This window comes from Thamnophis sirtalis, unplaced genomic scaffold (genome assembly GCF_051295495.1).
Source record: "Thamnophis sirtalis isolate CommonGarterSnake01/CBP01778 unplaced genomic scaffold, rThaSir2_p1.2 scaffold_14, whole genome shotgun sequence".
Classification (NCBI taxonomy): domain Eukaryota; kingdom Metazoa; phylum Chordata; class Lepidosauria; order Squamata; family Natricidae; genus Thamnophis; species Thamnophis sirtalis.
In genome coordinates this window covers 21,278,887-21,295,231 of record NW_028261394.1, presented here as the reverse complement: position 1 = coordinate 21,295,231, position 16,345 = coordinate 21,278,887, and the positions used below count along the sequence as shown (strand labels likewise).

Sequence of the window (16,345 nt, the reverse complement as noted above, 5' to 3'; positions counted from 1 at the left end):
AAACACCCTTAACGGTGTTTCAAGCTTGATTTAACTTTTTGAACAGTGTTCCCTCTAAGGAAGGAAGGCTTCTTTGTGGAGTCTTTGGTGCTCCCTGAGCAGGGATGTTTTCTTGCAGACATTTCATTACCTGATTAGGTAACATCTTCAGTACTAGAAAGGAGTGCGGGTTGTTTTCTGTTTAGCTTGCCAGTGTTGGTGTGGGTGTGGCTTTCTCCTTGTAATTCCTTGATTAGGCTGTTGTTTATTGTTCAATTGTTTCTCTGGTGTTAATCCCTGCTTATCTGGGTGTTAGCTGCTGGAGAGGATATATTCTGGTCTTTTAATTTCCTTTTTCAGGTTTTTTTTATTGCCTCTTGAATGGTCTGTAAATATTGTTTATATCTGGGTGCCTTTTAATGGCTGACTTATCTGAGTATGAACCTTCCAGGAATTCCCTAGCATTTTGGACTGAGCTTAGTCTAGAATGCTCACAGTTTCCCTGTAAAAACTAGTTTAATCTGCCCATGTGTGATGAAATTCAGTGTCCTGATTGCAACGTAATGTTCATAGATGTGCTCTGCTACTCTTCTGCTAATAGTGGCTGTTACAGTCTTTACACTGCATGTTGTAGATGACTACTGTTTCTTCTTCATGGTGTCGTTTGGTTTATTTAAGATGTTTTGAAGGGCTTCAGTAGGCTTGTATGCTACAGTGACACTGTGTGATGTTGTGCTGGGATGGTTGAGATATTTTTGATGTACGGCAGTATTATTCTTTTCATAGCTTGTGTTGGTTGTACTGTAGGGGGTTGAGTAGTCAGATCTCTTGACCACGTGGTCTGTGGTCTGGCACAGGACATCATTGTGGAAAAAAGGACAGAGCTTCACCCTAGGGCAATCCTGGAGAAACATCCTTCCTTTCCTTGGCACTCTTGATCTCCACAAAATACACATTTCAACCTCCAACACAGGCAGGGGATTGGCTGGAAGGAAGCAAGCACAGAGCCCTCATTTCTAAGTGGCACCCTCTGCTGTTAGGAGTCTCTGAATAAACTGGAACAGGCCCAAAGGCAGAGTTTGCTTGGTTTGGTGCATAAAATTGGGCTCCTTTTGATAGCAGGAAAACTGATTTGGTTCTTGGACACCTGCAGACTGAAGGATGGCAATTAAGTCCACATACTGTATTCCCCGAAAGCCTTGTCTGTTTAAGAGGAGTGCCAAAAGACCACCCTGGGCTGGTTTTGCAGAAGCACCGAATTGTGGTGTCGGAAGGGAGCCTATCGGTCTTTCAGTCCAAGCCTCTGTCATGGGCAGGAAAGCCATCCAGGAAAGGCAGCTGCCCGGCATCTTAAAATCCTCTAGGGATGGAAAACCCATAACCTCCACAGGTAGACTTTGTCATCCAGACCTCACCTTCAAGAACTTTTATGTTTAGATGAAAGTTAGGCCTCTGCAATTTATGTGCATTAATATGGCCTGGAAAGGGGCTCTTGGCCAGCTTCCCCTTGTGCACCTGGACACAGAGATCATGTCTCCCCAGATCCCAAGTTCCTTCTTCAGACGGAAAATCCCACTCTCTTCCGTCCATCCCAGCCAGCTTTCCTGGCAGCTTCCCGGGGCTCCACTCAACTGGGCTTGCCAGAGTCCCCGCGGGGCTTCCGAAGTCCCCTTCACCTGGAGATCATCTTGGGCTTCTCAGCCTAGTCTCCCAAGCTGTCCTGCCGTCCCTTCGTCTCCCGGGCTCGGCAGGGACACAACTCCAATCCAATACGCCTCTCCCGGCGCCCCAAAGCCTCGCCGGGCACAGCTCGGGCGCCGGGCCAGCGCAGGGCGAGAGGGACCGGCTGCCGCGCCACCCGCCGCCAACAGGGGCCGCCTCAGGACCGTCGGTGCCCGGCAGGCAGCCTGGCCGGTGGGGCAGTCGCTTGGCAGGGCGGGGGTGCCGCTGGAGTCGGGAGAGGCGGGGCGCGGCGGCGGGCACAGAGCGGAGAACTCCGGCGGTTCGGGCACGGCGTCTGGCAGGTGAGACGCGGGGCCGCCGTCTCCCCCCCCCCAGTCGCCCTCGACGCGCGGGGGTCATGCCGGGTGGGGGGAGAGGCTCGTCCCGGCCGTTCGCCTTGGGCTCCTTCCTCGACAGCCCGCCGGGGCTCCGACACTGCCCGTCTCAGAGCGGGCTCGGCCGCGGGACAGGGAACGGCCACTGCCGCCCGCCCCCTCCTGCTTGGGGCAATGTGGCGGGCTGAGCTGGGGCTTCGGCAAATCCTCCGTTGCCGCCGCCGCTTCTCCTGCCTACTCTGCGGCCCCAGCTACCCCGTCGGAAGAAGCCGGCAACTGACTCCCTCGGGGCGCCTTCAGCTGCGCAGTCCTGGGCGGCGGGAGCGCAACCTTTTTCCGGGCCAGAGCGCGGCCGCTCGCCGGAGGAGACGCCCGCACCAGCGTCGCTCTGGCTCGGCGCCCCGCTCCCTTAGCTGGCCGATCCTTGACGGCAGGCCGGGAGAGCAGCGCGATGGAGCTCCCGCCTGGCTCCGAGGACGGCGTCCGAAGGCCGAATCTCTCCCGGCCCTTCCTCCCCCGCGCCCGTTCCTTCCCCCCCCCCCAAGCCTGCGCTGAGTCTTTGGGGCAGGTGGGGCTGAGCCTCCAAGTAGCAGCAGGAGGGGTCTCCCTGACCCTGGACCTCCCCTCTCCTGAAGCCGCTGGGGAAGTTCCGAAGAGGACCCGCGAGGGACGGAAGTCGGACCCACAGACCGATCAGAGGGAGAGTCTCCTCCAGATAATCTTCCCTCCCTTTCTCCCCCTCAGGACAGGGACCCCCCAGGCACCATGGCTCCTGCGGAGAAGATCAAGGCCAAGCTCAAGAAGACATTGCCCGTGACGGGCCCCCAGGCCCCCACCCTGAAGGAACTGATGCACTGGTACTGCATGAACACCAACACCCATGGCTGCCGGCGCATCGTGGTCTCCCGGGGACGTCTACGCCGTGTCCTCTGGATCATCCTGACCTTGTCGGCAGTGGGGCTGATCCTGTGGTACCTGCGCCCAGTTGGTCATCAACTACTACACAGCCTCTGTCTCTGTCACCGTGCAGTTCCAGAAGCTGCGCTTCCAGCCGTGACCATCTGCAACATCAACCCTTACAAGTAGGTGCTGACGGTTGGCAGGGATCTGCAGCAGGGGACAGAGAAGATGGCAGGGGAGGGGGCCAGGGGGAGGCTCCTGCCTGCCAGCGAACCTTTCCTCCGCTCCTTCTTTTGTGCAGGTACAGTGCCATAAAAGAGCACCTCGCAGAACTGGACAAGGAGACCATGTCGGTCCTGGGAGTCCTTGTATAACTTCTCGGGAGCAGGAAGCAAGCCCCGGGAACGCCGTGAGGCGGGCAGGCAGCACTCCAAGAGCAGCAAGTTTCTCAGGGAGTTTCTTCCCCTGATGAAATTGGGCAGCCTTGACGCCAAGCTCACCGTCAATGTCTCCGCTGGATACAAGCGGCGGATGAATGCCAGAATCATCTCAGGCAGCTCCAGCATAGTCAACGTTAGGAGCCCCGGGATGTTGTGGGCTTCCAGCTGGTGGGTGCTTATTCCGGGAAAGCTGGGGTCTTTCCAGGGCTACCTTTCTGGGATTGGAATTAGCGGCGTGGCTTGTGGCAAGGGGGAGGCCCACCTCTTGGTTCTGGCATGAGCCATGCTCCCACAGAGGGCCGAGAGGGAGAGGGAGGGGGGCCTCCCATGCCAAAGTGATGATGCCCACAGCTCAGCTTTGAAAAGTTTTCCCAAGTGGGGCGATCCAGCCTTCCTTCCTTCCCCAGCCTGTTGCATTTCTTGCAGTGTGACACCAGCAACAAGAGCGACTGCACCGTGTATACCTTCAGCTCAGGTGTCAATGCCATCCAGGAGTGGTACAAGCTGCACTACATGAACATCATGGCTCAGATCGATGCGGAGGAGAAGGAGAGGATGAGCTACTCAGCAGAGGAGCTGATGCTGAGCTGCTTGTTTGACGGGGACTCCTGTGATGCCAGGTCGGCTCTGGGCAAAGGGAAGGCAAGAGCAAGCACTGGGCCAGTTCCTGGTGCACCCAAGAGAGAGGGGGAGGGCATGCCGGTCTCTGACCAGCTCAGAGGGAAGAAAGAGCCAACTCACACGAGGGCTACATTGGCACTTCCAGTTTAGCCTGCAGACTGAACTCGGTTTCAGGATCTGCACTGAGCAGGCACCAGATTCAGTCCATCAACTAAGTGGCAGAAAAACTCCTGCCAGATTTGGCCCCTGTTTGTCCCTGACTCCATTAAGGTCTCTGCCTTTCAGCCTCAGCCTTATTTTCCGTTTGGAAAATAAGGAAGAAGAAGAGCAACCAGTCATAAAGCTGAATTCCTGTTCTTCTCCCTTCAGCAGGCAGTAGAAACACGACGTTTCTCACACCTGTTTGGGGAACTTTTGTGTGCATAATATTCTTAATAAAATGTTTCCTATACGGCACCTCTCAGGAATTTCACTTCCTTCCACCATCCTCTCCACGGGAATTGCTACACCTTCAACAGTGGGAAAGAGGGGAAGATCCTGACCACGTCCACAGGAGGCAGCGAGAACGGTGAGAGTTGCAGGGGCTGCGGAGAAGTTGGTGCTGGGGCAAAGGAGAAAAGAGGAAGCTGGGCTCTTTGCCAGCCACCGGCCTCTTTTCTGACTTGCTTATCTGTGGTTTCATTTCGGTGTGGCTTGTGTCCTGCTGGCTTCTGTCCTTCTGGTGGCCCCTCCGACTTTCAGCCTGGAGTGGCCTTCTGGGAACTTCAAGGCTCCGCCTACTGTTTCTTTTCACCTGGCCTTTTCAGGAGCAGTTGAGGCTCTGCTTTTGCAATGGGGCCTCCCCTGCCCTGTAAAGCCAACCTCTCTGGCAGGACAGGTCAGGAAACCATTGGGTTCCTGCTTCCCAGCCTCCTGCCAAAGAAGACACCGCAAGTGGAAGGCTCCAAACCCCCACCCCCAGCCTCCCTGGGGCAACGGAGAGCTGAATTTGCTCAGAATAAGCAGAGAGGAACTTCCCCAGGAGAAGGGATGATCAGCTTCTCGGAAGCAAGAGGTTGGGTAGCCCCTCTGGTAACAGGACCACTTGGGTCCCTCTTGGAGCCATCACTGGTTGACACTCTACCCACCCCTGATGTTTCGCCAAGCAAAGTTTAGCCTTTAGAGCAACTGTGGCCTATTTATTGCTGGACACCAGCCATCCTAGCAGAAGACCCAAATCTCTCCTCCTCCTCCAGAGGCTTTGGAACATCAGGACTGGGACTGCTCTTGTTCGGCTATCCTTTCCACATCCAGCTGTCATCTCCTCGAATGGGTTGCCCAGCTGGCCAAGGCCGCATCCACTCAAGGCCTCCTGGGGACCCTCATCTGCCTGGCTGATGACCATCTTGGCAGCCTGGTTCTTAGCCGTGTTAATCATGTATCTCTCCTCACCATTATCACAACCACAGCTAACTAATCCCTGATTCTTGATGCCTAGAACTTGTTGTGCATACAAGCCCCTTTAACAGCCCTTCTTCTGAAGGAGGATGCTGAGAAAGAGAGGCTTGTGTCCAGGATCACCTCGGTTGCTGTCTCGGAGTGGCCCTTGAGGCTTCTTGGGATTTCTGGTCCTTTACGCCCACATCCTGCTCTGCTGCCGCCTCCTGCAGTTACCTGACCTATTTTTCATCTGGCGTCTTTCATTCTAAGCTGCATCCAGTTCCAACTCTGAGCCATCTGAGGCCCTGTGCAGATGCTCCATTTAGTTTATGAAACTTCCAGGCGCCTCTCCAGTCTTGGATGCCCGGGTGCCCAGCATCCAGCAGTTCTGATGGGCTTTTGTGCCAGGAGCTCTTTCTGCTTCTTCCGCTGGTCCTTTTCTTCAGGAACTGACATTCAGGTTTCCAGTCTTAAGTCCTTCGACTCCTCCTCCCACTCCTCATCTCTTCTTTTTAGCATTGGCAAACAAAGTCCAGGGTCTTCTGCAGAGTTCTGTAAACTGCCTTGCGTTGCCATGAGCTAATAGGCGGCAATATAAATTCAATCAATCAATCAATGGGTTCACTAGCCTGGCCCCCAAATCAATAAGTGGGGACTGGAAGTACAAAACCTTGAATGATGTCTTAAGATTTCAGAGTTGATTTACTACAGGGGTTGGCAACCCACAGCTCTGGAGCCACATGTGGCTCTTTCATCCCTCTGCTGCGGCTCCCTGTCACTCAAAATATGTGTCACAACTTCCAAGATGCAACACCCACTGGCACATGATTTATGGAGCTTTTCAACCCCTGGTAGGTTTTGTGGCTCCCGGTGGCTTTTTTTTTCTGTGGGAAATGGATCCAAATGGCTCTTTGACTATTTAAGGTTGCCAATCCCTGATTTAGTAGATCCCATGTAAATATGTGAATTAAAATAAACAGCAACATCTTTGCTATGCGTTAGCCATGTTTCTGTGACCTCCTACTCCTTTTTGTTGTTGGAGACAAAGGCCTCCTTTTCAACCTGCGATCCAATTCTTTACGCAGAATGGCGGAGCAGAAGTTCTTCCCTGATCTCCTGTCAGTGGAAGGGCTTGTTCAGGGAAGCCCAACTGAACTATTGGTGGGAGGAAAAGCTGTGGATACTTGGAGGGGGGAAACAGTCATTGAGTATCAAGGCTGAACTGCTCCTTTCCTGGGCTCTCGCTTAGGAATTCCTCTCAGCATGTGGCAGAATATTGTTTCCAATCAGGAGACACACATTGTGGCCTTGTCTTGTTTTGAGATAAAGCCAGTGTCCCTTTCTCTGGAAAAGGTTTGTTGCTACCCACCCCACCCCTTCTAGAGGAGCTATTTGCAGCACGAGAGCCAGTTTGGTGCGAAAGCTGCATAGAAAGGCACCAGGCTAGAAACTGGGAGTCAGGAATTCTTCCCCTGCCTTTCTGCATCTGGGTCATTTTGGGCCAGCCCCAAGTAGGAGGAAATCACTTCTGAAAAACCTGGCCAAGAAAACTGCAGGGACTTGTCCAGGCAGCCCCTGAGAATCAGATTGAACAGAAAGCGGTGGGGGGACTCCCAGCACACATTTACCCAGAAGACTGATATTGCCTAGAAGCCTGTTCCCAACCTGCCTTCCCCCTTTGGTCCTGCTCATTCTACCTGCAGGGCCTCAGGTTGCTCCTGCTTCTCTGCCCAGGGCTGCAGGTGATCCTGTACATAGAAGAAGCCGACTACAACCCCTTCCTGGTGACCTCCACGGGAGCCAAGATTGTGATCCATGACCAGGACGAATACCCCTTCATTGAGGACATCGGCACCGAGATAGAGACGGCCACGGCCACCTCCATCGGGATGCACTTTGTGAGTGACACCGACTCGGGGTCTCTGGCCCAGGAAGCAAGACATGCTCCCTCAGTTGGGAGGCTCTTTGGGAAACGGGGCTTTCGCCCCTTCCTTGCCCTGCCCTGCTCTGCTCAAAGCTGCGTCTCCTGGGCAGGGCAGAAAGAGGCTCCCTTGCAGCAGTGGAGCACTTGGCAGAAGGGTGGTCCCCTGGTGGTCCCAAGATCCCCCTCAGGTTCCCCCAGGCATCTTCCCAACAGAGCTCCCCTTTGTCCCGCTGCAGACCACATCCCACCGTCTCAGCCGGCCATACAGCAACTGCACGGAGGACGGAGCGGATGTTCCTGTGCAAAACCTCTACAACAAAAGCTACTCACTGCAGGTGAGTCCCTCTTGATGGCCTCTGGCTGTGGCCTTCCCTGCAGCTGCCCTTGGAATGGGACCCTTCAGAGCTAGCCCCATCCAGCAAGGGCCTGGACCATCCCTTCCCAGCTGTTCAGCAAATTGAGGCTGCCTTCCTTGGGCATCAGCCCAGCCACAACTGTGAGCCGCTTCAGCGGCTCCAAGGCCCATTGAGCATCCATGCAGCAGAGCAGGCTGTGCCTTGAGCCCCTGTGGGCCCTCCCTCCCCCAGCTGCTAGGGATTACGAGGAAGAAGACCATGGTGCACATCTCCCCAGATTTCACCAGTGCTTGATTTCTCCTCTCCCACCCACCCACCCCTGCCCTCATGCAGATCTGCCTGCATTCCTGCTTCCAGAATTCGATGGTGAAAACCTGTGGATGTGCTCAGTACGCTCAGCCCCTGCCTGCTGGAGCCGAATTCTGCAACTATAAAAAATACCCCAATTGGAGTAAGTCTCCCCAGGAGGTTAGAGGCGGACTGTGGGCATCTGCTCTTGAGCAGAATTCTCAACCTCGGCCACTTTAAGGCACCTGGACTTCAACTTCCGGAATTCCTCAGCTGAAGCCCCCGTTTCTTAAAGCAGCTGAGGGGCCAAAGTCTGCTTTAGGGTCTCCTTTAAGGTCCATTGAAAATGGCAGCCAGGCTCTTCCCATTTCCTGCGGCTGCCTCTGGTCTGCCCACCTCCGCTTCTCCTTCCCTGCCCAAGCTTTGAAAAGAAGGCTCTGAGATATCCCCGCCCTCTCTGAGGCGAGTCTCTTCCTGCCTTTTCTCAGGCTCCCCCCAAGAGGCCTTCTCCTCCAGGGCCTAATAGAAACTTTGGCTCCCTCCCTCTCTCCCCCCTCCATCCCGCTCCTTCCTTTTCCCCTACAGTGTACTGTTACTATAAGCTACATGAACAGTTTGTGAAAGAGCAGCTGGGCTGCCAGCAAATCTGCAGAGAAGCTTGCAAGTAAGTCCTTGCTGGAAGCCCCCCATTCAGGTCCAGGGGAGCCCCCAGGGTTATGTCCACCCAGGGCCTGTTCCAGCACTAAAAGTTCCCCATCCTGTCACTTCTAGCACTGCTCAGAACCCTTAAACCCCTGGGCTTTTAAGCACTGAACTGGGTGGATGAGCTCAGCAGGGAGTGTGTAAAAACTGGGGAGGGGGCTGGGACGCATTGCCCTGCATCTGGAGCCCCCTCACTCCCAGCTCCTCAGCCGCTTCCTCTCTCCACAGATTGAAAGAGTGGACTCTCACCACCAGTCTGGCCCAGTGGCCATCCAGCGTGTCCGAGGCAAGTTCCTGCTTGGCCAAGGGATGCCCACCGGGCACCACCCTTCCACACTCAGCGGCAGTTCAAGAGGCATTTGGCACCCCCAGCCCAGTTGGCTTCTAACCAGGCCAAGTGGGTGCGGGGAAAGAGGAGGTTGTGCCAGAAGCACAGAGGGCACCATCATGCCAACCTCTGGCTTCCTTCTTCAGAGGGGAAGCAACCAGTAGGAATCGGGTTGGGGCCGCTGGGACATTCCGCTCCATTGCCCACCCAGGCTGGGAGTGGCCATTCTGAGGAGGCCAACCCAGGCACCGCCTCTCGCTGGGAGGGTTGAGGGGGTCTTGAGAGCAGCCAAGTGTGGGGGTGGGAGAACCATGCAAACACCCCCCCCCCCCCGCTAACCTTCCTTCTCTCTCTTCCTCCTCCTTGGAAGGAATGGATCCTCCGCGTTCTCTCTTGGGACAAAGGCCTAAATGGCCCCAAGATGTTAAACAAGTAAGTTTCCTGCTGCCTCTCTAACGGTCAGAACCCGTTGGCTCTCATTCCTGTCCCTCTTCCTGCTCCCCAGCCCTCACTTCTTCCCTCCCTCCCTCCCTCCCTCCCTCCCAGGACAGACCTGGCGAATCTAGTGGTGTTCTACAAAGATCTGAATGAGAGGTTCATCACCGAAAACCCAGCCAACAATGTGAGTTTCCCCTTTTGACTTAGGGGCTTTGTGGGACCCGATTCCCCCCAGAATCTGGGTCCCTTGCTGGCTGGATGGCCAGAACCCACCCCTCCCGGCTGGCCCTTCTTGAGAGAGGCAGGGCAGGGCATCCCATCCATCTGCTCTCCCTGCCCTCCAAGCAACAGGCGTCTCCCGGCTGCGGCCCTGGGACCACCGGCATCACCTGGCTGAGGGGAACGTCTGTCCGCCCTTCTCAGGCAGGATCTTGGCGCTCAGCCTCTTGTGAGCACAGGAGTCACCCTCGCCTCCCTCCCCCAGATTGTCCTGCTCCTGTCCAACTTTGGGGGCCAGCTGGGGCTGTGGATGAGCTGCTCGGTGGTCTGTGTCATTGAGATTGTGGAGGTCTTCTTCCTGGACGCCTTCTGCATTGTCCTGCGCCACCAGTGGCAGAAGGCCAAGCGGTGGTGGAGGGGCCACTCAAGCACGCAGGACCAAGAAGAGGCCGATGGGGGGCCCCCAACCGGCCCAGAGGAAGGGTATCACAACGCCGCCTGCAGCCAGGATGACGATGACCCCCCCACCTTCAACACGGCCATGCGGCTCTCCCCACCCCAAACGCCCCCGCCCAACTACAACACTCTGCAGCACATCAGCCCCTTTTCCGAGCAGCTGGAGGACACCCTGGAGGTCAGGGCCCAGTGAGGCCAGCGGTCTCCATGGAAAGTCCCGGGACTTGGGGTGCCACTGGAGGCTTGAAGCCACACGCCAGCAACACAGCAATTCCCTGTGCATGAGGCTCGATCAGGTGCATCCTCCCCCTTCATCTTTGCCCTGGGGGGGAGGGGCTGCTGTTACCACGTGTGAGGATGGCAGACAGGACACTCAGGCAAAGTGGCACCCATTCCGTGGCCTTGAACTCTGGACAGGAGCTGCCTTCTCTCTCAGTTGGGCAGCCCCACTGGTGACCACACTGCCCCATCCTGGGGGGGGTGTTCCAGGAGAGCCCTGGGGAGCAGCCAAGGTGTGAGTATCTAAGGCTGGCCCATAGGCTGTGGGGAGGGGGGAGGCCAGTTGCTGATCTTAAGGCCTCTGCCTGACTAGCTATATTTTGACTGGTCCTGGAAATCTGCCCTGACCGGGTGCAGTCAGAAGGAGACTCTCCTGCCCCCCCCCCCCCCGCAGCAGCCCCCAAGCAGCCCCCAAGCCCTGCGACTGTCGGAAAGATGTGGAGCGCAAGCCAGAGGGGTGTGAGGGGCCGGTCCCTGTGCAGCTGACACCCCTCAAGTGCCTCAACAGCAGCCCCTGCAGAGGTGGGCAGCTGAGGCTGCAGGCTAATAAAATTGTCCTTGACAGAGCAGTGGGTGTGGCTCTCTGATCTTCCTACAGGGAATTGGAGGGAGGGGGGAGGATTTCACCAGCCCCTCCTGATCCAGCAGGGCCTTCCCTTCTGTCAGAGCTGCTGTAGTGTTCAGCCTTCCCAAAGGGGGAGGGAAATGAGCACCTCACTCCAAAGGCCCTCTCCTTCTGCAGAGCAATGGGGGTGTGTGTGTTTCTTTGGGTCCCCTTTATGGCCATGGAGACAAGCAGCAATGCCCAGGCTAGGAGGGGAGGGGCCAGGCAAGAGGGAAGACTGCCCCCTGGCCACAGCAGTTCCCTGGTCAGCTGCTTTACTGGACCACAGGAGCCCCTCATGTGGACCAGCCTTTTCTGCCTGCCCCTCCCCCACGCATCAAAGGCAGGTGCTTCCCTTCCTGTCAAAAGGGCTGAACCTCACATGAGGAATCGCTTCTCCCACAGCAGCCCCCTTGGCAAACCACAAAAACCCGGAAGGACAACACTTGCACAACATTGTAATTCCACAGAAACCACAATGATGCATTTACATCAGGACATATGATGTAAGTTCAGAGGTCATGGCCATTGCACCATCTCTCTCTCTCCCCCCCTCCCTCCCTCTCTTTCTCTCTCTCTCTCACACACACACAGACAGACAGACAGACCGTGCAGATGCCCCTCCCGCTCTGAAAGATCCACCCACCGGTATCCTCTTCAAGGGTCAGGTTCCACATAAATCCAGTGGATTCAGAATCCAGCTCAATGCCCTCTGGATCAAGTTGGCCAGGTGTGAAGTCCTTCCTCCGGGGTCTCTGGGTTGATCATGGTCTGCTCAATGCACCAGAGCATCACACAGCCAAGGGAGCTGCTAAGGTGCCCGAAACAGAAAGGAGCCAAACTTTGATGGCAACAAAGTTGGGTGTTGTGGCCCACTTGATGGCATTGGTCGTGGACGGGGGAGGTGGTGTCACGCCCCACTCCATTCCATAATTAGGAAAGAAGACTAAGAGACTCCATGAGTTGGAAATCAGAAGCAGAAGCTGACAGGTGGCCTCCTGAATGAGCACCAAAAGCCATGGCTGCCCAGCTTGAAGGAGGTAATTCACCAGTGAAGGTTGTGCCCAAGCCAGGAAGAGTGGCTTCCTCTTCCAAGGCCAGGGTCCCCTTGCCAAGGGCTGAGACGGACGAGGAGGGCCTGGTGGGTCTGGCCACTCCCCAGCTGCCAGCAGCCACTTGTGGCAAAATCCCATGGGGAGCAGCCTCGTGGGCTCCCCCACCCAGGAAAGGGGCTCCCCTCTCTGCTGCCAGCCAAACGTGGAGAGACTCTTCCCCACTGCAGAGAGGAAGCCCTGCCTGGGAAGAAAAGCCCAAACACCATGGAGCTTCCATCTCGCCACATTTACCCACCACATCTCTACTTCGAGAAAGGCAGCCCTTCGCACTCACTGATCCCTCCATTGCTGCCCCCCCTTAATCAAGTCTCTTCTGTAAACCAAAAGGAGGCACCCACAGAACAGACACCCCCCCAGGTGCCACGTCCAGGTGCTGATGGGCTGGGCAAGGCACCAGCCAGCCCATGGGACATCCTTTTGGGAGAGAGAGCTGGCAGCACCAGGTGAGGGTTGGGGGGCCTTCCAGTAAATAGTATTTCAGGTGGCCACGTTTGTTTTGTCCTTCTTGGGTTTCTTGGTGTTTCTGGCTATTTTGTCTTCTTAATTTCCACCCCCCCCCCTCCCCAGGGGTTGAAGGGCAGAGCTCTGCACCCAAAGATGAGGGGGAGGTGAGGCCTGAATGTGTGGGGTAGAAGAAAGAAGAAACTGATCGAGCTTTTCTGCACTAGCACTGATGATGTTATCTAATTGAGTGATGAAACATCTGCAAGAAAACAGCCAAGCTCTGAGACCATCAAAGATCCCTCTTTCTATCCCCAGTAGCAGCACATCCCCATTTCCAGCCAGAGGAGAGAAAGCTCCTGGAGTGGCCTTCGCTTCCCCCGCCAGGACCTGATTTCAGGGCGGTTTCCTCCTGGACAAAGGCATGACCTGGGCCTGGCTGCCATGGCGGCCCCCGGGAGTTCCTGAGAGACAAAAGCCCCACTCCGCCCAGGACAGGGGAATGTGCCATAGACTCTTCCTCCTAGGCGCAACCTGCAGCCAAGGTGACCTGATTGACCATCTCTGCAGGGGCCACCTTGAGAAATCCACAGGACGTGACTCAGTCCTGAGTGTGCTGGTCTTCTCTGCAGGGGTTGCCTTCCAAGGCTGAGAAAGGAACCCGAGTGGTGGGCCTGAGAAGGAAGGCTCTGGCCTTGGGGAGGGCAGAGGGTGCTGAAAGCAGCCCAGAGAATGAACTGGAGGCAGGAGGAGAGAAGCAAGGGCACTTTTGCATGTGACAGGATGAGGCCATCCTAGCTCACCCCAGGCCTGGCAGCAAAATCACACAAGACAATCTGAGGGGGTTTGCCAGACAGAGACCAGGAGGCAGTTCCTTGGATAGGTGATGGCCACTCTTGCCCACAAGGCCCACTTGGGCCAGAGAAAGGACAGTGCACCCTCCTCTTCCAGGGACCCAAATATCCCAACCAAAGAGTTAGGCCCATTGACAAAGCCAGACCCTGGAGGCAGAGACGGACCTTCTGAGTCCATTCAGTTGGTCCTGAAGGACCCTCCGGAAAGGAAGCCAGCTGTGCCCTCCTGGGAGATGCAGCTTCCAGTGACCCACATTTGCTGGATAGCTGGATTCCTTCTCTCCAGCCCCACCCCACCCCCAAGAGCCGAGATACACCATCTGACTACCTACTGCAGGTGACATTAGGAGTTGACCCTGGCTGGATCAGTTGGGAGAAGTTCTAAGATGTTTCTCCAAGCCACTAGCATGGCTGCAGCAGGAATTTGGATGGGACAGGCAAATGAACCATCCTGACCTTGGACTGGTCTTACAGGTCATTTCGAGTGTTAAGCATAAATCATTGGTGCAACCTCTGGCTTTGCAAAGTCAACCACTTGTAGCACATCTTCATGGGACAGAAGACAGGGGACAAGAAATGCTTGCCGGGCCCTCTTCTTTTCATTGGGTATGTCTAGTCTAGTGAAAAGAAGGACTGGTGTGACATGATAACAGTGTTCCAATATTTGAGGGACTTTGAGGGAATAGAGTGCCTTCAAAATTGTGGGTGTGCCAACACTGGGGGCTTTTAAGAAGGGACTGGACAACTGTAAAAAATGGTATAGACTAGAGTATCCTGCTTCAACTAGGACTAGAACACCTCCAAGGTCCCTTCCAACTCTATTCTATTCTTCTGTTTGATGCTTCTTTCCCATAGATTTTATGCATTCACCCAAACGAAAGAGGCACCACTTCCACCACCTCTGAGGTCTGCCATCCATATCAGCAAGGCTGTTTCCCATCAGTTCACTCAGGGCAGTTCAAGGGTGATGCCACATCCCTCCTTCAGCTTCCCAAGCAGCCTAGCCCTACTTCCCTCAGCCCCACAGTGGAAGGGCATCAAGCTGTGCTTGGAAGCAGAGGCTGCTCCTCTAGGCTGCTCTGAAGTTTTGCTGAGCTTTCCCCCACTTTCCCCCAGTCATGGTGAAAACCTGTCCTGGCACCCTTTTTTCTGCCATGTTCGCATGGCATTGCCTTCCCCTCTTTGGCAGCCTAAGAGAGGGGGAGCCAAGAGTAGCTACAAGGGCAGAGCAGCTCTTCTGCTCTCCATCACCCTTTGCAGAGGTGGCAGACTTGGTCAAGCAGCAGCCAGCCGGTCAGAGAGGCCCTTCTGGATCATGCCCAACTGATGAGGAGCCTCTTCCGGCCCTCAACCATCTAGGCAGCCACCTCCCTAAATGGCGACACTCAGCCAGTAGTTGATAAACTGCTCCCTCCATGATTTGTCACAAGGCTGAAAGAGTGGAGTTACAGGCGTGGCCGCTGCCATCAGCCTTGCCTCCCCAAATAGGGACACCAATGTTTGTTGCCTCCAGAGAGGAGAGAAAAAGAGAGAGAGAGAGGGAGGGAGGGAGGGAGGGAGGGAGAGAGAGAGTCGGGAGAAGGAAAGGGGAGCCACGCTGACTACACTTCCTGCTGGTGACTCCACTCGCTTTGTGAGTCCTTTTCAAAGTTAGTTTTGAAATGTTTGTGCAACTCCCTTAGCTTGGGCTGGCTTTGTGGAAGGTGTGCATCAGCCTCCCTGTCCTGGAGAGTCCGCGATGAGCTGGGAAAATGAAGGAGGAGGAGGAGGAGGAGGAGGAGGAGGAGGAGGAGGAGGAGGAGGAGGAGGAGGAGGAGGAGGAGGAAGCTTGTCATGCACTGCCTCCAAACAGTTCAGCCTGAGCTGTAAACACAGCTGCCTGTCACTCCACCATTGTATTTGATGCAATTAAAACTTGTGTTATGGAAACATTCCTATATCGCTCTTGGTTTATTCAGACATTGTTGATCAGATTTACTGATATAATTTAAAAGCAGTTCACACGAGTAATTCTAAAATACAATACAAAATTTTGACCCCTTGTGGGGGGGGGGAAGAAGGGAGCAATCAGATATACCTCCAAACAAACTGCAGCATTCCCCCTCCCTCCATATTGTCTCAGGGTGGAAATAAAAGCAATTCTGAAAGTAGCAGTGAATTTGACCCCACTGTGGAGCCTGAGGATTAATATTAGATACATTGCAGAGATAATTAAATAACATGGAATCAGGTGGGGTTGGGGGCCACATGCATCAAAGGGTGTTGCTTGGATACTGGGACCCCAGGCCATGCAGAGGGGGCCATTAAGGGTGCACTAACCTGTTCAGTCTGGCAAGGTTGGCACACTCCAGGTTTCATCAGTGAAAAAATGCTACCTATCAGGACCCTAGAAGTGCCCCTTCTCTGCCATAGCATCTGCCCTCTGAAATGAGGTCCCCCCTGGAAGATTTGAATGCCCCCCCTGCCCCATCCTGTGGGGAGAGAGAGAGAGAGAGAGAGAGAGAGAGAGAGAGAGAGAGAGAGAGAGAGAGAGAGAGAGGGAGAGAGAGAGAGAGAGAGAGAGAATGTGTGTGTGTGTGTGTGTGTCCGTGTGTGTGTGTGTGTGTCCGTCCGTCCTGAATGCTTGCCAGTGCATCCCCTGAGTTTCCCAGCTGGCAGGAGGTGAGCAATGGGGTTGGCTTGAAAGTTGGTCTCTCGATCAGGGCTGCCACTTTGCACAGAAGAGCCTGAGCAAGCCTGGGGAAATGCTGGACTTGGCATCCTGGCATCCAACTGGGCAAGGATTGACCCTGCAGTTCTTGCCATTCATGGGGATGCTACACGCTGCATGGCGTAGTGCGGTCTGCATTGTGACCGTATCTCTAAACAATTATCTGAAACCTTGAATGGCCAAGTCCAAAAACCGTGACCCGTCAAAAGCGCGGA

General features: G+C 55.2%; 1 protein-coding gene across 1 annotated transcript; it reads left to right on the top strand.

Moving 5' to 3' along the window:
* The first annotated feature begins 1,901 nt into the window (after window positions 1–1,901).
* On the top strand, window positions 1,902–10,973 carry SCNN1G (sodium channel epithelial 1 subunit gamma). The gene is given in 17 exon segments (XM_014071955.2): window positions 1,902–2,003; window positions 2,781–3,011; window positions 3,013–3,076; window positions 3,079–3,118; window positions 3,238–3,295; window positions 3,297–3,512; window positions 3,515–3,544; window positions 3,803–3,996; window positions 4,462–4,565; window positions 7,151–7,314; window positions 7,577–7,675; window positions 8,030–8,147; window positions 8,570–8,648; window positions 8,915–8,972; window positions 9,385–9,446; window positions 9,561–9,636; window positions 9,937–10,973. Coding segments are annotated over 16 exon segments (1,956 nt in total). The 5' UTR covers window positions 1,902–2,003; window positions 2,781–2,801; the 3' UTR covers window positions 10,321–10,973.
* The last annotated feature ends 5,372 nt before the right edge of the window (window positions 10,974–16,345 follow it).